Source organism: Ylistrum balloti, unplaced genomic scaffold (genome assembly GCF_031769215.1).
Source record: "Ylistrum balloti isolate Yb309-2 unplaced genomic scaffold, AGI_CSIRO_Ybal_v1 Utg370486, whole genome shotgun sequence".
NCBI lineage: Eukaryota > Metazoa > Mollusca > Bivalvia > Pectinida > Pectinidae > Ylistrum > Ylistrum balloti.
In genome coordinates this window covers 229,366-254,769 of record NW_026782317.1, presented here as the reverse complement: position 1 = coordinate 254,769, position 25,404 = coordinate 229,366, and the positions used below count along the sequence as shown (strand labels likewise).

General features: G+C 34.6%; 1 protein-coding gene across 1 annotated transcript; it reads left to right on the top strand.

The window, feature by feature from the left end:
- Positions 1-1,561: 1,561 nt before the first annotated feature.
- Positions 1,562-24,493, top strand: LOC132555416 (nephrocystin-3-like). Its single transcript, XM_060219766.1, has 23 exons — positions 1,562-1,625; positions 3,140-3,296; positions 4,494-4,562; positions 5,333-5,442; positions 5,856-5,989; positions 6,297-6,427; positions 8,380-8,472; positions 9,453-9,608; positions 10,055-10,191; positions 10,997-11,108; positions 11,698-11,805; positions 12,138-12,311; positions 12,767-12,954; positions 13,459-13,628; positions 14,240-14,411; positions 14,818-14,941; positions 15,257-15,385; positions 15,545-15,663; positions 16,037-16,169; positions 16,675-16,791; positions 18,497-18,640; positions 19,636-19,716; positions 19,858-24,493. Exons 2-23 carry the CDS (start codon positions 3,171-3,173, stop codon positions 20,668-20,670), a joined length of 3,540 nt encoding a protein of 1,179 aa, XP_060075749.1. The 5' UTR covers positions 1,562-1,625; positions 3,140-3,170; the 3' UTR covers positions 20,671-24,493.
- The last annotated feature ends 911 nt before the right edge of the window (positions 24,494-25,404 follow it).

The window sequence follows — 25,404 nt, the reverse complement described above, 5'->3', positions numbered from 1 at the left end:
CAACCCGTGTTAATGAAGAGAAAATAAGAAGAGATCAGGAGGCGATGGAAACCCCAGGCCAACCAATCTCAAATAATATTTACAATCAACTGCCTGCAATTCCATAGTATACAACTGGGATAAACCCAAAGTAGCTTTTTTTTCTATACCTCAAGAGTAATGTCCCCCTTACCACCATAAATGTTTAACTACCTGTAGAAAAACGAAACAGACGCAGAGTTGTTAAAGAGCGAAGCACTAAGATGGAATGGACTTTCTGATCACGGAGGAGAATTGCCGGCAGCCAAACGGGATGCGAGACAGACAGAAAAACGCAAGCGATGGAATCAACGATGATGGACGATTTGTAACCTTAAGCTGAAGAGGTCGATAACAATGACAGATTGAGATGTGTACACACCATCCGAGAACTAAAAGCAATGGGTAAAAAGAAGAAAGGATATTGCGAAATTATCTAGAACTCCGAGTACGGAAAGACCAGACTGGATACTAACAGAGAAGAAATTGGAACCTACTCAGAATAGAAAACGGGAAACAATATAAGTAAATGGGCGGAAAAGGTTTGAAAAAATTAAAAAAAAAAAAAAAAAAAGGCGGGGGGTGGGGGGGGGGGAGATATTAATGACCGCGGTAACACGTGTACACTTTTTACCCCGTATTAACGGTCATTGTAGATTGAAAGCACATTCTGTTTAAGCATATTTTGGTCACTTAAAACATTTATATGACTGAAGTTCTTTCGAGGTATTTTAGTTTACGGGACCGATTCACATCAATGGAATAAGTAGAGTTCTTTGCCACAAGCATCGTTTGCATGTTGGCAAGTGCTGTCCGAAAGCAAGGTATTTGTGTATACGGTTTTTCGATAGTTCATCAATTAGGCCTCTATTATACACAAGTAATGGAGCGAAAAAGAATTTGTTTTTCACTTGAATCAATTGATCTTTCTCGTAGATGCCTGGTGTTAGATAATGGAAAACCAGTCGAACCTTTGTTTCACCAGGGACGTATAATACATTGTTTCACGGTCGTTTCATCCAGAAAACTTTTCCGGGTCTTTTCAGTATTTATAGGATAGAGATGGTCGAGTGGTTTTCCGCGGTATTATGGATAAAAACCTGTTGGCACATTTGTAATAAGTTCATTCTAAACAGGGACGAATCCCTGATCTGAACAGTTCGGTTACGTTGAAAAAAGATTATTTTATCATATTAGAGCAATTTGAAATTTATTACAGGTTATCTGTACAGTTTGTCAGTAACGTGTATCTTGAAACGACACTCGGTCACTGAATATTTTAATGACCTTTCATCCAAATGCCTAAAGTGATTTGGAATTCGCGTAAAATTAAATTGAACGTGACTATAATGATACGTGTGTAATAATTTGTTGATAATAAGTTAGAATGCGGGCTTAGATGGAACAAAACCAATTTGGTATTATAAAAGTACAATATTTCCCACCAAAATTCGTTTATATAGGGGAAGTAACTCTTACAAAATAAAAGAATTCTTTTACGCCCGAAGATAGAAAACGTTAACGTCAACATGCGAAGGTCGGAAATGAATGTTTTGCTAATTCTAGAAGCGACATGCTAATGGACGGGTTGAGAAAGGGACTTACAGGTAATTATTCAACGAATATATAGGTAATTTAGCGTGACATTATATCTATGCATCACTTCATCCGAAAGTTTTGAAGCATTTCAGTTTTATTAAGGGGCGTAAAACACTGATTATCGTGAATTGATTGCTGAAATCCGATGATGATCAACTCGTGGAAAAAAGTTCTCGTAACTTTCATCATGTACATATTATTGTCCAAGATTTGTATAACATGTCGTTTAAAACTCGTCGATTGAATGTGATGTGATTCATGTAAATGAAATGACCGGTGATTGTCTCCTCATTATTATAAGTTCAACAGTTACGCTATGGATCCGATTGATTTTTTGCCTAACTCACTTGTTGACAGTTGGGCTTTGCTACTGCAGTCAGAGAGTTATTGTCTATGCATGAAGATGTTAGCAATGCTAATGTAATTACTTAAAGTATATTTTGAAGTAGACCGGTTCAATTGAAATCTGAAGGCTAACTATAGTTTCCTCTGGATCCAACACCAAACATTAATAATTATGATCTAACATAGGAACTGAGCGAGGGTATGGTGATTAATACTTATGTGTTAAGTCCTTGAGTTACATTTACAACTCCCCACCCCCCACCCCCTCTCTTCCAAATTGGAGACATTCATCAGTACATAGATATCTGTCAATATAACACCATATTGAATGCAAGACATACTTGTTAATACAGGGGTTATTGGTGATAGCTATATACATGAACTGAATTAACTACCTTGTAGCATTCAAATTTTAAGTGAATTTTTTTCATATATCATAGATAAATGGGCAATCAATGTACTTTGATCCTGATTGATTAAAAACCACTTCCCGAACAAGTTGTTCTGGTATTACAGGTTTCAAACTTTTTATGTATATGTTAATGTTTGAATCTTTGAACTATTGGGTATGTTTTTGTTTCATAAAATTTTTAGGATATTTTGTAGGTCAAGATACTTTTTAATGTAATGGTTAGGTCAGGACCTTCCTTCCTACATAAAGTTCCAGCAAGCCATGCTGTCCATTGCTGATCGCATATGCAGTTTTTTGGGTTGTATTTTCAGCCATTTCTAACTTTTGTACACAACACCATAACATACTTTCTAATAATAATTCAAGGTTCTCATGCACTGCTTTTTCAGAGCATCATGTAGATTTCTCAAAGCAGTTCACTAATTGTGACGACATTTAGTCACATTTTGACAAACAGATCATCTGTCCATAAAAATGTCCGTCTGGTGTAGAAGCCAGAGAAAGCTCTGGCTATCATGTTCTGTTCTATATGTATAATTTTATAAAGAGATAGTGACTCTGTACATGTAGGCCTGTTTGAAGCACTGCATGGAAATATAACTAATCACAGCTGGGTTTTGAATTAAATTCAGAAATTAATTATTGCATTGCATTAGCAAGAAAGTTTTTCAAATAAAAATTTTTTAATATTGTATATGACAGATTATATAGTCTTGCTAATCTTTTAGGTCAGGGTTAACATTATTCATACTAAATTTTTGAAAGGTGACGGCGTAAATGTAAGACTCAGATAAGAATGGCCACAGGAGGAGCAGCCAAACCACGAAAAAACAGCAATAATGGCCAGAAATCCACTGTGAAGATCTTCATCACATCGTATTCAGACGAATTTCATTCAGAGAGAGATGTGATAAGGAAGCAGGTATAGCATGCCCTCTGTTTTTCCAGATCTCACTCCCTACCAGAATAAACAGATATATGGCAAAGCAGTCAGGATAATTGTCTGTTTGTGAATGAGGAATTTTCATTTTCAAACAAATGACTATGGATAGTTAGCTAATACAGCAATAACTTTGCTAATTAAGCTTCATAAAGTGCATCTTGAAATTGCTTGATCGGGATAGTTTTTCAACTTTGAGAGTCAGAGGTCATTAAAATATAAATTGTTCTAGATAGCTTACTGAAAATTTGGTTGTCTGTTTATTCCACTGTTTATTCGAGTACCCTACTACTCTGTGTAATTTTGACAGGTGTCTCAATCCTTTGGGTAATATTTTAAAGTTTATCATGACAGCGGAAGAAAATCTGGATATAGTGGTAGACAGAGAAGCATTGATTTGGATAGTTTTTCATCTCTGAAGGTTTGAGGTCAAAATGACAAGTACTGATTAGAAAATTGATTTTGTGCAAAGTAATTTGGGTCTCAAGAGGCTAATCAAATTCAGACCTGATGAGACCTAGAAGGATGAAACAGCTGTATGATGCAGCATTTCTTATTATTCATAGAAGATCAAAACAGCTAGATATGATGCAGCATCACTGATTAGTCCTAGAAGGATGAAACAGCTTTTATGATGCAGTGTCACTGATGAAGCCTAGAAGGTCGAAAAAGCTTTTATGATGCAGCATCACTGACAAGGAAGAAACATATGATGCAGTTTGATTAATTAATTTTCTCTACTGCATCTAATTGTAACTTTATATTAAAAAATGCTATGTACTTGTGTGCCTTTTGTACAATCCATGTATATCATGCAGTATTTATCTACAGTTATAATGGTTTCAGCCTTTCATAAAACTGAACACAAACTAGCATAAATATCCCTTCTTCCACTACATTATAAAAGCCGATATTTTAAGTTCTTAAACCGCTGATATCTCAAGATCTAAAGGTCCACTAGGTTGATACTTATTAAGCAAAGTTTAAATTTACAGTATGAAAAAGCAAAGTCACATCGATACTTGATTTGGTACCATTGATTTGACCAAAAATATAATTGATATTACCTTTTTAGTACAATGTATTATCAACATACTGTAGTGATGTGGATATTACACCACAGCAGATAAAATTAAATCCTTTCTAAGATCATTTAATTTCTCTGTCTTGTATCATTAGGTGCTGCCTGAACTGAGGTTGTGGTGTGAATCAAAGCAACTCACGGTGGTGGAACACTTTGTTAAGTGGGTAGGTAAACCAGCAACAACAGGGTATAGAAACTGAGCTAATTGATTTCACAAAAAGAATATTAAATATTGCTGAAAAGAGATGCGTACAACTGAAATTAGGTATGAAGTAGAAAGATAATCTTTTTAATGACTCTAGATCTTCTCCAATAACAACTTTCCCTAATACAATCACATTTAAGTGTATATATATTGCACATCAAGTATGTGGGTAAGTCTTCTGACCTTGCCACATGGCTCTTCATATTTGTGCTGCAGGTTAATCTTGTTTACAGAGCATGATCTTATCAAGCTAATTCAGGTTTAGAATTCAAAATGATGGCTTTTAGATTTTCTTTCTTTGTCATATTTTTAAGAAGTTAAATATTTTAATGTTATATGAAAATGATTTTATTAAAAAAGAGCAATTTGCTGCACTCTAGATTTTAGGCATGACAAAAGTACAAATTTGAATAAATTCTATTCATATAAGTAGCAGAATTCTCAAATCGTATCTTAGTGTATACAGCATATACAACAAATACCTGTTTATGAAGACCATTGGTTTCAGATCCAGTTATTACATAAATCATGATTATGACCCCTTTAAAAAAAAAGTGACCACATACAGTCCTATTTTCTCTGCTCCATTGCTCCATAAAATGATTGTATGGACAGGTTTTCGCTGCATATGGTTTGTGTCACAGTAACTTATACATACTGTTGTAAAATTGTCTTGTGTTCATGTTTTGAATGTGCAATGTGTATTTTGTTGTCTGCTTATTAATCCAGGGCTCGAGACATCCAGAGAGGAGGGATGTTATTGACCAGGAGAAGATACAGACAAGCATTGAGTCATGTTATTTCCATAATGTGATGCCCTTATTTCTTAACATAACCAGGTTGGTAGTACCTGAGCTTGACTCGTTATGGATTGATATCTACAGCATACAATCTATCAATATTTTGAACGGATGAAACATCAGAAGACAAATATATATGGCTATAAGGACTATGTGCATTTTAGCATTTAGCTATGTATATCACCAATTCCCATTGTTATAATTTTTTATGTTTGTAAGATCCTATTGATAACTGTAGTTTATGAAGTGGCAGAGTTCATGCTTAAACAATAAGCATTTTGTAATTTATTCTCTTATAATGAACAAACCCCCCTAACTTTTTAAATTGTGATAAATTGGAGGCTCTGGCTACTTCAGTCTGTAATGTCAAGACACACATGACAAATTAAATACGCTTTAGATTATTTGGTTCCTCAAGAGTATTGAGGAATGTTTGTGACTTCTGTTGACAGTGAGGCACTAGGATGGGTGCCGATGTGGGGAGAACACTTGGATGATAACATAGAGGATTATATTGCTGCATATGGTTTACTGGTGGAGGACCTAGAGGTTATGTATGGGGCCTATCGTGAGGATAACCATAACTGTACGTATCATTTTCTACTAGCATGTGCTGTAAATCTTGTTGATATGAAGTCACTTCCTGTTTATATCCACTATCACGTCATATCAAAAAACAAAATCAATGAATATGTGTACATATTTGATACATAGGTTTCCAAATAACAGAGGTTAATAATAAGACAGGTTTAATTGTCACAGGCAGCGGTACTTATTAGGAGGGATAACACCGTCTATGATTTAAACAGTGAAATTCATTTATGTTTAATTTGTGTATGAAGATGCTATTGATAAAACAATTAGATTCAACATATTTCTATTTCATGATTCAGCTTTATTTTTGATGCGGCAAGACGATTTCCTTGAAAAGGTGCCAGCTACAGAGAACAAATATTTTGTGAGAGACACAGCTGCTTCTCAGAAGATCAAAACTGCTGGAGATAAAATCTCTCAAAAATTTCCAGTAAGCTTTTACCTGTCCTATCTATAATACAGGGAACAAGTATTTCCTTTTTATGTTTTATTTACTGTCAAGAAATGATGATAAATAGAGGCAAACAATTTATGTATTAGTCCTCCTTGAAGTATATATACTAAAAGGATAAAGAAACGCAGGGTGAACTTTAAACCAGAAATTAAGTATGATATCGGGCTTCATTTAAAACGAAATTTTGTATACTTACAGATAAATTAAAGCTTAACAATTTCCAAAGTTTGTAATTTGCATCTGACAATTGGTTTAGAGGTAATAACGATTAAATTGAATGGACCCATAGGATTTTGAAATTGAAATTGAACTGAGTCATCAATATCTTGTATGTCCGCCGTTTGCTGTGGTCATGGCCCTTATTCTTCTGGTCATAGAGTTCATGAGAGCATTAATCCGTCTTATGGGGATGTTGTCCCACTCTTCAATCAGAGCTCTGATCAACTGCTCTCGAGTAGCAGGGGGTGGCTGGCGCTTTCGAACCTGTCTATCCAACTGGTCCCAAAGATGCTCGATCGGGGACAAATCAGGGCTATATGGTGGCCAATCTAGTGGTTGAATGTTGTTGTTGGCCAGAAAGACTTGGCAAATCCTTGCTACGTGGGGCCTAGCATTATCCATGCTGGAGGGTTAGATTATGCCGCTGTAAGAAAGGGATAACATGGGGGGGTCGGAGGATCTCATCACTATACTTAGCTGCTGTTAAATTGCCATCAATAACAACCAATTGTGATTTTAACCTGTGTGAGATTCCTCCCCACACCATTACTGAACCGCCCCCAAACCTATCCTTCTCTACAACGCAAGCGTCTGTAAAACATTCGCCATGACGTCGGTAGTCACATTGACGACCGTCAGATCGATAAAGACAGAATCGAGACTCGTCCGTAAAGAAAACTTGTCTCCACTGCCTCAGTGGAAACCGTCATAGAGCATGTGCAGCAACCCAGGCCATACGACGCTGATGTCCAGCAGGGGTAAGATGTGGACCTACGTAGGGGCGACATGCTCTTACACCAACTTCTCGTAATTGATTCCTTACAGTTTTTGAACTTATAGGACGCCCATGATTTCCACGAACATTAAGTGCACTATCAACGGCAGTAAGGCACCGATTACGCACATGAGAGACGACGATATAACGATCCTGACGTCGTGACGTTACGCGCGGACGTCCTGACCTAGGTCGATCGGCCAATAGCCCAGTTTCCCGAAGATGTCTTACAACACGTTCTATGGTGGAAACATTAACACCAAAGTGCCTAGCAACCTGATTTTGCAGCTGTCCTTGCATCAGCATCTGAATGGCCTGACCCCTCTGAACTTCTGTGAGTCGTGCCATTCTTAAAACGAATCAAATTCTCAATTAATTTTAGGGAAGCAGTTGGTCTGTATAAAGACTAACGAAGAGTGACTTGACCAACGCTGCATGAGACCAGAACAATACGGTGCACGAGATTCTTGTTTTTTCCTTCCTCCATTTACCAGAGCTGTGCACTGTACCTTGACTAAATTTTCGATACATGACAAGGTGTAATATGACCTAATTACTCAATCCACAAAGTTTCACTTTATTTGGAGAACGCGTTTTCAAAATATCGGAATAAATATTACCCTGCGTTTCTTTATCCTTTCAGTATACAGTATAGAAGTCAAACCTATGTTATAATGGACATGATGTTAACATTTCCTAAAGTTCAAGACACTAATGTTATCAGTATCACACAGCAGTATTTGAAGATAATAATATGTTCCTTCTGTTAAACACGTCATATATTCAGCAGATAGTTTTAATGAAGTAAGCTAGGCTTATTTTACATGTTTGGAGTGCACACCCTCCTACTTTAATAACCTCAAGGTAATTAAAAGCATTCTATTTTGTAGTGAAAAAGTTGTGTAATATAACATTTGGTCACAATATTTTGCAGTCTAGTAGAATTTCCAAGTATAAAGTGCAATATATGGGTTTGGACCAGAAGAAGAGACCACGGGTACAGCTAGAGGACAGCTTCACACAGATGGTATATATACCTCATAATCTCATGTCCCTTGTTCAGTGTGATTAGTCTTGAACTCTTCTAAACAAATCTGAAAGAAGCCACATTTTCTTTTTTTTTTTGAAACAACATAAGAATGAATGATTTCTATGGGAAAAGATTATTTGCTGAACAATGTAACTGTTTTTAGGTAAGTTGTTGGAATGTAGCAAAACTGGATCAGAATCAACTATGTCAAATAAGTTTCTTGAGTTTGAGTAACCATCTTGAGTTTAAGAGGCATGATCTGGCTCGTATATCCTTCAGGAGTTAATACTCAAAATACTGTATATTGGTAATATTTCACATGTATTTTATTTTGGCTATATTTGCATTTCGACTACAATGGTCAAATTTAAATCACCATCAAAATATTTAGCACTTCACTATCATTATTGAGAAGTGTCACAGTATGTTCTTATTACTTAGTGAAAATATAGCACATTTGTACTAGTTCCACTACAGCCAATTGTTTTGAGTGAAGTGACATTTGGGACGATTAATACACATTGCAAGATTTACACACACATTTACAAGGTGTGAATCTGTTCTGAAACAGATTTACTCTCAACCAATTATACTCAAAAACATTGCAAAGCAAACTGAAGTAATACTGACTATTGATATACGCAAGTGATCCTCAAAATATCGGAAGCAGTGCAGCAATATATGACCTCTTGGAAGTGTGAAAATGTTCCATAACTGTAAAGGTAAATGTAATTGACCCACATATTTCAAGGTATACATTAAAGACTAAAATCACTACACAGACTGCATTTCATATTCTTTCTCACATAATTGACTTGTTTGCGGCTTTATGTCTTAAAACAAGCAAATAAGATAAGATAAAATTAGATATCTAACATATTTGAGCAAAGACTCATGATTGAATTTTGCTGATCAAGATCTATAATGTTGGTGGATGCAGTGTCCAATGAAAGCATTTTGTCACTTTGTTTATTTAGGTGACAGACTTTTGTAAACAGAAAATAGCCTATGATTTCCTTGGGGAACAGCCCCAGTCTTCTACCAGGGAGGACTCCAACACCAAATTAGAGCATCAGTTCTTTATGAAAAATAAAGGGGAATTTGTGATAGGTAGATCTGACGTCATCCGTAAGGTAGGTCGTATGATTTTGAATCTAATGCTGGTCCTTTAACCTACCTGCTTTCATACAGCATGGCAGAAAGATAGAATGTTAATTTGATTGTTGGTACTGACTACACCTGAAGGCAATATCAATCAGCAAATGTTCATAAATAATTATTCTAGTAAGTTATTTACTTCACATGCTATTAACATCCACCCATGTATCTCAAAGTATGTGCTATAGCCTCCAGTGTCTGAAACGTTTCTTGATTTAAGGAAAGATGTTAGCTTCAGTTTTCCATAGGAAACCACTGACAAAGGAAAAAAATAGGGGTTTTTTTTAAATATTTCTGATGTGCTTATCTATTAGAAAATTTTAAGTTTGCCTGGGAAATTTCCTGAATTTTAAGAAATTGAACTAATGAAAAAAATCAAGAAAAAGTGGAAGTCATATTCATTATCATGTAATGTGGACAGATTGAGGATTATATATTCCGGGACGAGAAGGATGTTCCACTTCTGATCCTCGGAGGACAAGGGTATGGCAAATCCTCCATCTTATGCAAGGCTGCATCTGTGATAGAAAAGAAAGTACAGGATGAACAGCTACAAAGGTAGGCTATAATTACAGCTAGATTTTCGTGTAGAATATAACAGCTACAAAGATAGGCCAAAATTACAGCTAGATTTCAGTGTAGATATTACAGCTACAAAGATAGGCCAAAATTACAGCTAGATTTCAGTGTAGAATATTACAGCTACAAAGGTAGGCCAAAATTACAGCTAGATTTCAGTGTATAATAGAAAAGCTAAAAACGTAGGCCAAAATTACAACTAGATTTCAGTGTAGAATAGAATAACTAAAAACATAGGCCAAAATTACAACTAGATTTCAGTGTAGTATAGAATGGCTACAAAGGTAGGCCGGAATTACAACTAGATTTCAGTGTAGTATAGAATGGCTACAAAGGTAGACCGGAATTACAACTAGATTTCAGTGTAGAATATAACAGCTACAAAGGTAGGCTAAAATTACAGCTAGATTTCAGTGTAGTGTAGAATAGCTACAAAGGTATGCCAGAATTACAGCTAGATTTCAGTGTAGAATAGAATAGCTGAATAAAATGGAATAAAACAGCTATTTATTGTAGAACATTTATTAGTGGTAGACAGAAGATATTTTATCAGTTAATGAAGATACCTCGTAATTTCATTAAGTATTTCCTTGAGATTCCCTAAATATAGATACTGTTGCTCTGAAAGTACATTAAAAATATAACTTGCTGTTTCTTTAACTTAATATAATTAATTGTTAATCATCTTAAATTTTCCTGAATAAATCGGGTCTGTAATCCTTAAATGTGAATTCATTGATATGAAGGGGATTTCGATATAAAATACACTACTGTATCTTTACAGTACATCACGCCAGAAGTGGCATGTTTTCTTCCACTTTGTTGGTGCAGCACCTGGTTCTACATACCTTGAAGCCATGCTAAAACGTCTGCTCAGGGAAATGGAAGTTATCAATGTAAGTAGACTTAAGTTTATCATCTGTGTAAGGGTCCTTGTAATTTATCTGACGTCAATAAGAGTGTATTTGTCAGTTGTTGTCAAGGTTAGTTTGTCTTTCATCATTATCAGTATATGTGTACCTGCCATAAATAGAAGTGAACTTAGAATCAATGTAAAAGAACCTGGCATCAGAGTATGCCTTAATTTTGCATGAGGAGAATCTTCAAAACTTTTTGAGAGAATAAACAGACTTGGGTTGATACAGATTCTAAAGCTCAGCTATACTACTGCCTATTATGTAAATAGATTAAGAATTCAGTGAGGAATCATGTCTATGCTTGTGAATAGGCTTACCATCATTTGAAAGTTAAAAAGGCTGAGTTATCATTTCAGACCGTAACTTCATAAACAATGGACTGATTTCATTTACTATAATGTTGTTCATAATTAAAAAGAATGCTGAATTAATGAGATATTGAATCTTTGCAAAGCATTTAAGTCATTATGATATTTTCCATGCAAAATCATTCTGGCCAGTACATGCATTGGTGTGAACTGAAATCTGTATCAAGGATTCAATGTAAAGTATGTTTCTGCTATTATAGGACTCTAACATCCCACGAGGAATTGAATCTACTGCTCAGATGTGTTGTAGCATGCTATCTAACCCTAACACACGGCCAGTGATCATCTTCATAGACGCTCTCAACCAGGTACCTGTTTGGTCATTTAGTGATATTAAAAAATCAATTGATAAATAAAAGTATTATTTTGAATCTTCAAAATTGATTCAAAGTTTTTTTCTGTAAACTTTCTTATAGCGGAATAAAAATTATTTGAAGTTGAGTGCAAAAGTCTTTCTTTGGGCAAATAAAAGAATATGAAATATAATGAATTGAAGAGTTGTACATAAATTAGTGCATCAGAGTTTATGTGCTGATTGTTAAATGCCATCAATTGACATGTGTTTACACTTTCACAAGTTACAATCCGTTGATTAATAAAAAAGATACACTTAACACACTAAATCATTTTACTTTTATAGTTTGCTGAGGAACAGGCAGCCTTAGTTATGAGTTGGTTGCCAAGGAAACTTGCTCCTCGAGTGCGCTGTGTGTTTTCCACGATAGAGAACACACCCCAGCACAAAACCTTGGTTGCCAGAGAAACAAAACCTATTTTACTTGAGATAAGTCCCCTGGACATGGAGTCTCGTCAGGTATGTTGACTCTCTGGCTGTTCAACAATTATCCAAGGGAGATAATCCAGTTTGATAGGTCATCACTAAGCTAAATAGTCAGCTGAAGAATGCTACCAGTAGATTATACAAATAATATAAATAATGTGTGCATTATCTTTTACTGTGATTGTTAAATCATATATTTTCCTTTGATTCAATTTTTGTAGTTTTTAAAAAAATAACTATTTCATGGACACTTGAATTTGTGGGTTATGAAGCTCATATGAATTCTTGAATTAAGAGTATAATTTTTTTTTTTTTTAAAGTACATTTTCCTTTGTTGGACTCATATTTACAGCAATTTTTTAATTCCTTTTTTAAAATTATATTAAGAAATTTAATTAAGTCATATTCATTAACTAACTAAAAAAATCTAGATTGAAAACAGAAATTAAAAAGTTCAAACATTTTACTTCTTTTTCAAATGTGATCAGAAAATAGTAACAGAACTGCTAAAGAAGTATAACCGTTGTTTGAGCGAGAGTCAGTTGAGTCGTTTAATGACCAAGCAGACATCGGAAAACCCTCTCTGGCTCACTGTGGCATGTGAGGAAATCCGCCTTCTGGATGACCTCTGTGATGTAGACAGAAAGATCTCGGAGCTTCCAGAAAGTCTACTTAGGTATGTAAGGTTAAGGCCAATGTGAAGGGGGAATATTATCTACAGATCTCTGAATCTATCTCTGTCTCCAAGATAAGCTATAGATTTTGTAAACAGTGCAGTTTTGGAAGAATACGACATTACAAAATTCTCAAATCAGATAGTCAAGCAAGTTTGTGATAGGATACTTCATTGAAATGTAAGACAGAACAGCAAGGCAATGTGTTGTTTTCATAGAATAACCTTTGACCTTAGCTTATGTGTACAGAAACAAAATGTCACACATGGTAGATTTGAAGGATTCATTTTGCACAAATCCTTGTAAGGGCTTATGATTTCAAATTTATTTGAAAAAAATAAATATAAATACTTTGTGAAATATCTGAAAATGACTTCAAGAAATATTAATATATCAGGTAATATCATATTGAAATACCTTTATTCATATTATGTGGATTGATAAATAAAAAATCGTGATTTTATGATAAAGCTTCCGAAATAAAGGGAGATAATTTATTTACGCAGCCTGCTGGAGTATCTGTTGACACGACTAGAGACAGAAGCTGGTGGTAACCTGGTAGTTGCCACTTTGTGTCTGTTGGAAGCCTCATCAGCTGGACTCCTAGAGAGTGAACTTCGACAGATCCTGGGACAGGAGGCCACACTCATGCCACCAAGTCCATTTGACGAAAAAGGTACAGATAATAATTGATCATCTTCCATGATTTTATTTCATTATTGCAAACAATAAATAAATCCTGATTAGTTGAAAACATAACCAGTTACACTGAATATTTATGAGATAGTTTTGGTATTTATTTTAGTGGGATAACACTAATAAAAGAAAGTTGAAAACAAATGTTAAAATGTTTTCTGAATTGCAATAAATAGGCCATCAGTAATTAGAAATGGACAAGAAAAAGATGAAATATTTTACATAACGACCTTAAATTTTCATTGGTTGTTTACTTTCTTAGTTTTTATTATTAAAAGTGAATTCCACTCTATGTATAGGGGGATACTTTATTTATTTTTAGTTCCTGTATATCAATATAGAAAAGTAAAAATGACACATTCAGAAATGTTTTTGCAGGCATGAAACCATTGATATATCCTATGGTATAGTATATGGAATGAGAAACTAGAGTTATTAATTGTTATTCATGTCCAAAAATTAAGTGGACTTTGAATTCTTTCAGTATCTAAATAACCTTTCAGCAAAGTTAACTTCTTTACTAAAAAATAACACAAGGAAAATTCAACATTTAGTGATGGATATAGCATTTTAATGTCTGTCGTTTCACAGAGGAGAAAGAATCATCAGAGAAAGAAAGTGCAAAAAATATGGGACCTCTTCCTGATAAAAAGTGGACAAAAGTGTTCTCCACACTTCAGCCATTTCTCCGGCCTTATGGGGACAATCGTGAGGGACGGCTGGACTTCTACCATCGTGCCCTCAGCAAAGCTGTCATAAAAAGGTTTCAATCTCTTTCTGATTTCAAAAGTGAAATTCGGATTTTGTAAAATTTTCTTTCAAGATGTTCATTCAAAAAATAGTACAAAAATTTACACGAGAGAAAAACTTGTTTGTTTCATGATTTTTATGAAATATATTTCCTTTTTAGTTAGAAGTGATCTTAACAGTGTATGATCTGGTGTGAAGTTTTTGTAGTTAAAAAATAAAGTAATTTAAAGCAAAATTGAAGAAAACTTAAAAGAAACTATGCATATGCACCAGTCATGTTGTTTTGTGCTGCATGGTGCTAATGTACATTGTTTAAGTATTTTAAGCAGGGAAAGCCCATATTCAGATAAATATATTAAAGATTGATTATTAGGGAAAATTTGATTGATATGTCATATATGTTGCTGGTTGGTTTACAGATATTTCCAGAAGAGTGATGAAGAGAAAGCCAATGGTCAAGAAAAATCGGACTCCTACTATTGGTGGCATAAAAAACTCGCTGACCACTTCCAACACATGGACAATGTTGATCGATATGTAGAGGTCAGTCTGGCAGTGAACATTTGGCGCAATACCCAAACTTTAAATACTTTACGCAAATAGAATATGATTAATTGTCCTGAGATAGCACTGTTTTGGGGAGAAAATGGTCAATATTTGCAAGTCTCTTTCATGTTTAAGAATGAATCTTTTTGGTTATGACTTCTTCCATCACCCTGCATACACAGGAGTTTCCAAGCAATAAATGAAACTATGCCAGTCTGAATCATCTTAATTGTCTGGCTTTGTGATCTTGGAAAAGTTCAAAATCGAGAACTACAGTTTAGGTACATGTCAATATGTTTTATACATTAACAGGAATATCCATGCCAGCTGGTCTGTCTGGATGATGGTTATCGTCTAGCCCAATGTCTCTGTGATTGGAGAATATTTGATCAGTTGTACCATGAAGAATTCAGCTCCAGGCTGCTAGCATACTGGAGAAAGGTATCTATTACTTACAGCAGTTGCATCCTCTACTTACAAATTAGGGAAATTTCTGTACAGCTGTTACTTTTTTCCTGGATTACATTGTCACTGTTTCTATTACGGGTTGGTATGGCTGCTAAGGTAAACAGTCATATGTATGTTGACTTTCTGTTACAGGTTGGTACGGCTGCTGAGATGATCTCCTACTATGAGAAAGCATTGACAAGGTTTGAGGAAGATGACACAGTAAATGAGGAGAATGTGTCTATACGATACGAGAAAGTATGCAGGGTTGTGTAAGTGATATTGATACAGTAGAGACAATGGATGAGGAACATGCCTTTAAGATATCAGTTTGCAAGGTTTTGTAAGTTAACCAAAAGAATTGAGAAAAGTGACCTGTATATAGCTGTTAATTTAGTGAGAATTGTATTACATTTGGGAACTTCTATTATTAGCTTTTATAGACAGGTACATTTTGTACTTGTTATATAAAAGTGACCTTTTTGTGCAGATTTGCCAATATTTATAGTATTATTGTCAGAATATTTTCAAAAGGAGATTCCTATATTTTTTCTTTGGAGTATTTTGGAAATATATATCTTTAAGAAAAAAACCTTAATATATTCAATTTCAAAATTGAAATTCGTTCCTGTTTTGTTTACACAGTATACAGGCGGGAAAATACTTAGAAGCATTAGAACTTCTGCGGACAGCCATGAAAATTGAGGAGAAAGAGCTTGGAGCTCGGCCACATCGTATGGTGGAGTTGTACGCTCTAATGGCAGAGATTTATGATGAGGTATTAAAGATCTGTGCTGTGGACTCCCTCATAAGTCCTATAATTAGATATAATTAGATATAATGTGAAAACTACTCGATCTTGTGTGCTAGATATTTGATTTGTCTAATGTTTTATTACATAGTTACCAGATGGTTAGAAATAGGTTCTGGTATTGAAGCTTGAATTGGATTAAAACACTACTGTATATGAGCAGTGATCAATCTCCTTTTTATTTTTATGGGTCCTATTCAAGTATGTCCCTATCAAATTTCTTTGAGTACAGGACTCAAGACTATAAGCATGTAGATTTATCATTGAAATGCCCCTTGTTAGATTCACTCTTATTATTTGGAAAATTTGCAAGGCAATACTAAGGTGAAACTACATTAAAAATTCCTCCGACTACAGTATTGGGTTTTTATGAAGTGAAAAATAATATTTCGAAACCAATATTTTCTTTTAGTTATTAGATTGTTTTCTAGCATATTGTACATATATCTTCCTTGTTCTACTTGGATTTCAGAAACTCAAGTTGAATGACTTTGTGTCCCCTAGTCAGCTCCCAGATCTCAGGAAAACTATACATTACGGGAGGAAGTCTATAGCCTTGAGGAAAAAGCTCCCTGGCACATATCACAAGGTAGAATTCCTGCAAATATGTCATGGCAGTTTTTTTTTAAAATAGCTATGTAACTTCTATGGAATGTTGTGTAAAAAAGTCCTCAAATTAATTATTGAAAAGTACCTTAAAGACAGTCACCTTTTGCTGCCATTGATTAATTTCCAAATCAACAGTATAAGAGACATTTTGATTGGTCAATAATTTGACCTTTGCGGTCAGTGGAACGTTGATTCCTATGGGCCCCTGTCAAATCCTCATGTAACAAGTTATGAAATGAATAAAAGACATCTGATTTTAATTAGATTAATATTGAAGGAAATTATTCTCTGTCTTTGTATGTAATATAAATTTGGGATGTAAATGCCAATCTCCACTGTGCCTATTGTTTTCAGTATGAAAATTAGCCTCCAGCTGATTTAAATATTTTATGCCTATATCTGAAAATAGGTTGAGAGTTTGTATTTGTTCCTAGCTGGTGCTCTCTAACTTGCTCTCTCTCTATCCATGCATCTCTTTATCACCGTTACTGATATTTGCCAGATTTTGCTCTACATATCAGTATATATCTCTCTAGGCTAGAAGAGTGTCACTTTCAACTCATTCTGCTTATACAGTTACAGCTTATGTTCATTTTATGATATTCCAGTTTGAGAGGAGAGGAGTTGATTGATTGTTTGCCTTCTTAAGAAAAAAGATGACCCAATATTTCAGTGGCTCATGGAGGTTATGTCAACCACATAGAAAACAAAGTAAAAAGTGATAGAAGTTTTGATTGAAAATGTTTTGTGACACAATCTGATAACCATTTTCTATTGGTAAAATTGTTTATAATTTACAGTTGGTAATATTTGAGGGAGATTTAATTTTGCTGTATTAATGGTCAGTAAAGGTAGTAGGAAAATAAATACCCAATGAACAATTTCTACAATTTCTGCCTGTATATATGAACACATTTTATAGACATGCACAAAATTTAAATGTAGCTTTGAATTAGCCCTAAGCAGTACAACAGTGAAATATTAGAGAGGCAAAATCCACTACTGTATATAGTTATCATTAAAGAAGCTTTCTTTGGAATCTTAATGGGAGACTTCACCTGTACAAAGGGCAAGTGAACTTATTTCATGGTAGGGCCATCGTCATCTTTCCATTGTCTGTCTTGTTTTAGACAACTTATTCAGAATACCCCCGAGACTAGGGGTTGCAATATTTGCCCAGTAGCATATTGTGATGAAGGGCTGTGTGAAATTCTATCTCAGAAATGACCTGGGTCTGCTTCAACATAAACGAGGTCTGAGGTGTGAGAATTTTGGAATTATAATCAAATATGAAAAAAATTTCATTTACTTTAATGAAGCTCAGTTCTTGGATTGGATGGAAATGCATTGGGGGTCTAAATGTGGGACGAAACCATAGTACCTGGAGAATACTCATTATATAGATTCAGGCACATATGGGTAATCTTTTTTGAAAAAAAGTATAATATCCACTTTGTCCCCTAAACACTTAAAAAATTCATAAACTGTTGAAATATTGTTTGATATTCTTTAAATCATTTTGATTTAGTGAGTTCAAAAAAAGAATAAAGAGGGAAAAGCACATTCTGTACCAATATCTTTGTCCTCCTCCTCCTCACCCTCCTCCTCATCTTCCCTCTCTAGATTCACATTGAACTGCTATAACAATGTGTATGTTCATTATGGTCATTTCTGTTTGTTAACAGTTTAAGTTAGGTATGAGTCTGATGAAGCTAGCCTTTAACATGGAGAGCTGGGAGGCGTGTGGAGGCGGACCAGAACTCACGGGTGAGGCAGCCTTAGCCGAGGGGAACAAATACATAGACAAGGCTCTCAAGATATTTGAGGAGGTATGTATTGCTGTAGTAGTGATGGGAAATTGGTCAAAATTTATAATTGATGATCAGTTGAAATTTGATAGACTTTTCAATGTAATTAATCAGTTTCATAATCAGCTGACTGATATATTCTCTACTGCAGTAATTTTTTTTGTAGCTTGAACCTTAGCTTTACTTACCTAAATTTGAAAAATGAATATTATTGGCTATTGGCATCTTTATAAAGCAGAATACAAATTTGGCTTTTGCTATTAATGTAGGTGATTGATTGTGAAAATTACAATTGATCATCGCATTAGATTGGGTTCAAGGATTAGATAATCAATCCTATCTGATCATCATCACATCATTATGTTTTAGATACATTGAAGGAAAAGTAGATAACCTAAAAAAATACTCTTACCAAATAAACATGGAGTATTATGGCAGTAATGTCTTGGTTTAATAGACACATTTCATCATTTAGGGTTCAAACTTCATAATTTAAAAAACAAAAAAATTCTTGATCTCTTGTTTTCTCATTTAATGGATGATTCTTAAGTTATTAGTATTAGAAATGATCACTATTACAAAAGGATTGATTTTAACAATTAATTGGTTCATAGTCATATTTAATTTGCAGAATAATTGTACCCACAAAATCATCGAAAGTAAAAAAACTTTTTAAAGAAATTAATCATTTGAGCAAATGCTATATGATAGCAATGTGTTGACTTTGAATTAGGAAATAAACAGATCACAAAAAGCATATGGGAACATTTGATTATAACTGAAGTCAAATTGAAAAGTTGTTTACATGAAATTTATCCCTTCAATATGCATTATTATTACCACCTCTGCTCTCATAAGAATCAATAACTTCTGAATAAATATGTCAGATTTCTATCCTATTTCCTGTTTCTTTTAGTTAAATGATATGGGACACTATGCCGAGGCCCTAATGACAAAGGGTGTCCTGGCTCTGAATAAATATGTCAGATTTCTATCCTATTTCCTGTTTCTTTTAGTTAAATGATATGGGACACTATGCCGAGGCCCTAATGACAAAGGGTGTCCTGGCTCGTCGTGGCAGTATGGAACAGTTGAAAGTAAGTATTTTTTTGGTCACATGTTTGAAGAATCGGGAAAGTTGGGGCTAATGTAGACATCTTGGCGTCTGCAGTATACAAAAATACTGTACTTTGTTAGTCACTTAAGATTGATTGAAGGTTTTTTGTTTGTCTTTACAGCTGTATAATGAGGCAATGGATCTGTGTATGCAGATGTATGGCGAGTACCACATTCTGACATCTCGGCTCTACATCAATATAGGTATTGTGTATGAAGATAACAATGACTTCAAAAAGGCATATGAGTATTTCAAAAAGTGGGCTCGTGTAAGTGAGGAAATCCTTGGTCCTGATCATCCGAAAACTCAAAGAGCAAAAGGTGTGTTACGTGAGAGTCGTTATCAGAGAATCGCACGAACTCTTGGTGAGAGTGATGATGATCATGACGAGGATCGTGATGAGGATACAAATGAAGATGAAGAAGAAATGGAAAATCCAGACCTTGAACATTATTATGATGATCAAATAAGTCAGGGGGTAGGACAGCAGATACAGCTCGATAATAGTTTACTGGAGACGCTGAATCCGTCAGAGATCAGTACAGAAGAGGCAGAGAATCAGCGAAACCTTGGACATACTCACCAAAGTAATGTCCTCCAGCCTATCAATAATGCTGATACCATTGAGCAGTTGATGAATGGTTATTATGAGGGAAATGAGGACGAGGATGAAAACGGTAGTGGTAGTAATCACGAAAACTCTGATAATGAAAATTTTTATGATGATAATTTTGAAGACTATGAAGAACATTACATCCTTCATTCAGATAGTGGCCCTGTTATAGAGGAGTTTAATGTGAATCTAGAGGAGGAAGATGACGAGGAGGATGAGGAAATTGTTCAAATCACAGCGCGGGACTCCTATAATAACGACCTTGAACAGGACAATCGATATGCGGGGGATAGTCGTGAAGGAAGCGATGATGATCCCTGAATCTGATACTCACAATCTTAATATTACACATTGAAAATGTCTTGTTTGCAAAATGGACACCAGCTAAGCAAAGATCTGCCTCCGTTAGTAATCTTCTTTGCTTTATAGGTTTTGACCAGTGTTATGTAGTATTTCAGACTCGCAATCCTTTGGATTTAAAGCCTCATCTGCTACAAAGTATCTTAACACTTCAGAACTTGGATGTTATCAGAAAAGAGATCTCAAGGAAATTTGTGCTGTTAATCATTGTGTTTTTGGAAAAGTCCTGTGCCGATGAATTCATTGTTTTTGTGGAGTTATTCTTAGTCTACACCGAAGCCTCATTGTGAATTTAATTGACAAAATCATATGCACTGAATTGTCAATATTTTCACACCAGAACTTTAAATCATTCAAAGCTGATTTCTAAACATAACCTTATACTAAAGTATAAACCTAATTACATGCAGTCATGTAGATTTCAAAAGTACCTCTGGCACATTTATTGAAATTTATAAAGGTTAACTATAGCACACTAGCGCAGATGTCAATTCACATCTAACGTGATGTTCATTCATTTCTCAGTATATATTATGTTAACAGGTAAATTTAATCATTTTTTTAATTTAAGTACTCCATATTAATTTATTTAGACACTCATAATTAGAAAGAAGTATAATAATACTTGTAATATATACTATTCCATAATAGACATCCAAGCCCATGTCTATAAGACCACAGAAAAACAGAAACGAGGAATCATTTAAAGATGGATGGCACACAGTTAATGAGAAGGGTGAAAAATTAAAATGAGATCTCTTATTTCACTTCATTTTCTGGGCTTCATTACATGGAGACTGTGCTCCATTACACAGTCTTTTTCTGAAATGCAGGTTCTTGTTTGTTTTGAAGTTTACACAGATGATGCCAAATTCACCTCAGTAGTAAAGTTTGGTCTGTTTGATGTCTCACAGATGTGTTTGAATTACACTTTTTTTAAAAAAAAGACTTACCAATTTGTTTCAATTATAGTATACTGTATATGTATTTAAATTACGGCATTCTGAGAAGGGTTAGACTCTTAAGCATAATCTGAAATTTGCAAAAGAAATATTTCAAATTAGTGGTAATATAGTTTTAAGACATGCACTGTATATGTCCATGTGTTTTTCAACTGTGACCATGTACAGGTAAGACTATCACAGTGCCATACTTTAATGAAAAATGCTATACTTTTCAGGTAAAATGACCATTCTAACTGACCAATAGTACTGTATGTATATAACACTCATCAACATGGCATTGTTGAATATGTTGTATTTCATGCCCAATGGCAGAACCTAGAAAATTTAGCACTGCTCTTGAATTAGTGCAAAGACTATTAGAATACTGCTTAAATAAGTACATGCATAGTTATTGATAGGTAAATATTTGGACCAAGGTCATTGGAACAGTGATTTCAACAGGTAATGAAATGAAATTAAAGTGTTCCGATTTTCATCTGATTGATAAACAAACTAACACCCAGAATAAACAGCTGTTTTTTAATCATAAATGTGATAAATCAAAAGAAATAATTTTATGTCCAAGATGTGGCACCATGTTAAAAGCCTAGTTGACCACTTGAACCCTTGGCTATTCACATCACTTGCGAAGTTGGTCTTTCTGTTTTGCAGCTGGTCATATGTCATGACCTCTGGCAGATCTGTGTGCTGTCTTAGCTACATGCAGCTTCCGTGTTTAACTCTGGAAATTATTTTCCTTTGTTTTAATTTGATTAATTTGTTCAGAGTTTTACAATTAGTACAACTAATTGTTCTGACAGGATGACATATACATATTGATATAAACTAGTGATATATAGTGATAGCATGTTTAATGTTATTTATTTTTACATCCATGGTATTAAGAAATACAGGAAATCATGTTTATGCTGAAGCATATGTAAAACTTCAAAGTGCTGAACTATTACCACTGTGATGAATGTCTGGTTAGAAAAGAAATTGAATTTTAAACCTCGTTTGATTTGTAGACACTGAAAATCTATACTGGCCCTGACATAAAACCGTGCGATACCTAAATACAAGGCTAATAAAACATAGTCTCATACACACGAAAACAGTTTGAATATGTTTTTAACAAATGCAAACCATAGATGAAGTACCATGTACTATTTGTTACTCAAATTCTGCCTTTGTGTAATACAGAGTTATCTGCTCTTGTGAGGAGGTATTGATTGTTATGTCATTAGTTTTTGAGAGAATAATGACATAATTTTCTCATGCACATTAATCTCCTCACAGGAGCAGATAACTCTGTATTACAAAAAAGACAAAACCATATTCTTTAAAATTACCAACCTTATCCTTTTGTATTCTTTCATAACTGTTTTGAATCACATTTAGTTATTCAAAACTTTACAAGTCTTCCTTTGTCACCGTTACCAACCCTGAAGAGTTCCCATGCTTTAATTGTTTTTAATTATGAACTGCTGTATTGAGAATACTTCTTCCCTGATGTTGGTATAATGTCGTATAATCCTGCTGATTGTGTTTTTTTCCTGGATTATAAAAAGAAATACAAGTGAAAACTGATTTTAATTCAGTTGGAAATTGATTTTACTCCAGCATTCAAAGGAAAGCTGTTTAATTTCTTTAAAAAACCCTGGCAAAGGAATTACTATTTTTTTTATATTTTCATATCAATATCATAAAACCATCATTGTTGCACCATGGTTATGTTGTACTGGTGTCGAGTGGTATGTCAAAGGATTTCTAGATGTAACTACAACAAAGTTAGGATGTATTACATGATGATGCTGGCTATCAGATATGTAGTATGATGTGTTTGTGACTTTGTTTCCATTTCCCTTTAGCAGTGCAAGAAAATATTGCAAAACCCTTTGCAATATTGAGACCTCAGTGATTGTTTTTGTTTTTGGGGGGGATTTTTTTTATGCCTGTCAGTTTGGTATAATATTTATCTAATAATAAACCCATGTCAGATAATTAGCCCACCTTTATCAATTTTTATTGTTTTTTTTTTTTTTTTTTTTTGCTGTCCTGAACAAATTAACCTGTTCCCTGGCTTTGAATCAAGAGATTTTGTGTTGGTCACCTGTATATTTTTCAAGATAAAGCAATCATATAACTTCTACATGTGATAATTAGGACAACAGGGAAATGATGGAGTCCTGCTACTACTTTTATGGACAATATACCAACAGCAACACATTTAAATTTGTACAATGAAAATGTACTGAAATCAACTTTATCAACCATATGTATTTTCAGTTGGTCTATAAAGCATGGAAAACAAGATTTTCTTTTTTTTTCTCTTTGTGAATGCTTTTATCAATAAATAGGCTTGAAGTAAAGATACATAATGTGTCTAAATGCATATAAGGACACACCCACCTCTGCTGGATTTGCCCTTCTTTACATACCAAAAAGGTACTGTATAATATCTCCAAATTTGTTTGTTAGGACACCAGGTCTTGTCCATATGTGCACACAAGGACATGTCGTCAAATACTGAAAGCATATACTCTTCATTTGCATATGAGGACACGCTCACTATTGCTGTATGATTGTCTTTCATGATGGCACACATTCATTGAAAATGATTTACAGAATGATGATATTGCTTATTAATGTCTTATCAAGACAAAACTATAGTGCTGGCAGTGTCATGAATGTAAATTGTGTCCTCATTTGCATGTTAGGATACACCCATCAGTGCTGGCTGTATGATTGGTTAATACTACTGGGGTGTTGTTGCTTTATTTGGGTTTTCTCAAAACCCAATAATGTTGTTAATAAATCATGGTGATAAAACTTGAGAATTATCTTCTTTATTATTTCAAATATGTGATGTTAGACAGCCAGTTATATGTCCTCCAAGGGGCACCAAATTTCAACTGTCTCTGTATCAAATGATATTTCAAATCATTTTTTCATTGTAGTCGGTCCATCCACCCATCTGTCCATTCCTTTTACAGTTACTTCTCAAGAAACAATCAAATGATCTGACGAAAGGGGACCAAGTTTGTTCAAATAAATTACCTTGACCTACTTCAAGGTCATAGGGGATAAATATGTTGATATCTTTAAATGACTTTTGAATAAGCAAAATTCCTAGGCACTGATATCGCGCTTGTAGCATGCTGGGATGTAAAGGGCTACCAATAAATGAACTTGACTTGCCTTCAAGGTCACAGGGGTCATAGGTCATGGTATAGTAGCATGCACCGGGAAGCTTTCAAGTTTGTAGCAAATTAATTAAGGAAACTAAAGTCTTTTTTAAAAGTCTCAATAGACCTCTTATTAACTCTAGCATAAATGAAGGTGTCAGGTATCTGATTTCAGAACAATTTGTAGACAGTCCGTAACTAACGAAGTCTTCGACTTGCAAAAACTAACTGGACGTCTCAGGCCTGCCATACCCAACCAGAAGTCTGGTGGAGCCTGTCATAAATAAGTAGAAGTATTGAACCTGTCATAACTGACTAGAAGTCTGGGGTCTGCCATAAATAACTAGAATTTTTGAACTTGTCATAATTAAGTAAAGTCTGGGGCCTGCCATTACTAACTTGAGGTCTGGGGCCTGCCATTACTAACCAGAAAGGCGCAAAGCTTTGGCGAGGGGTTTGGACCTTCCCCAAGAAATTTTTGAAAATTTTGGCTCCATTTCATGCATTTTGAGCGTATTTTGAAGGAAAATAACGGTTGCCCCCCCCTTGCCTACGCAAGTGAC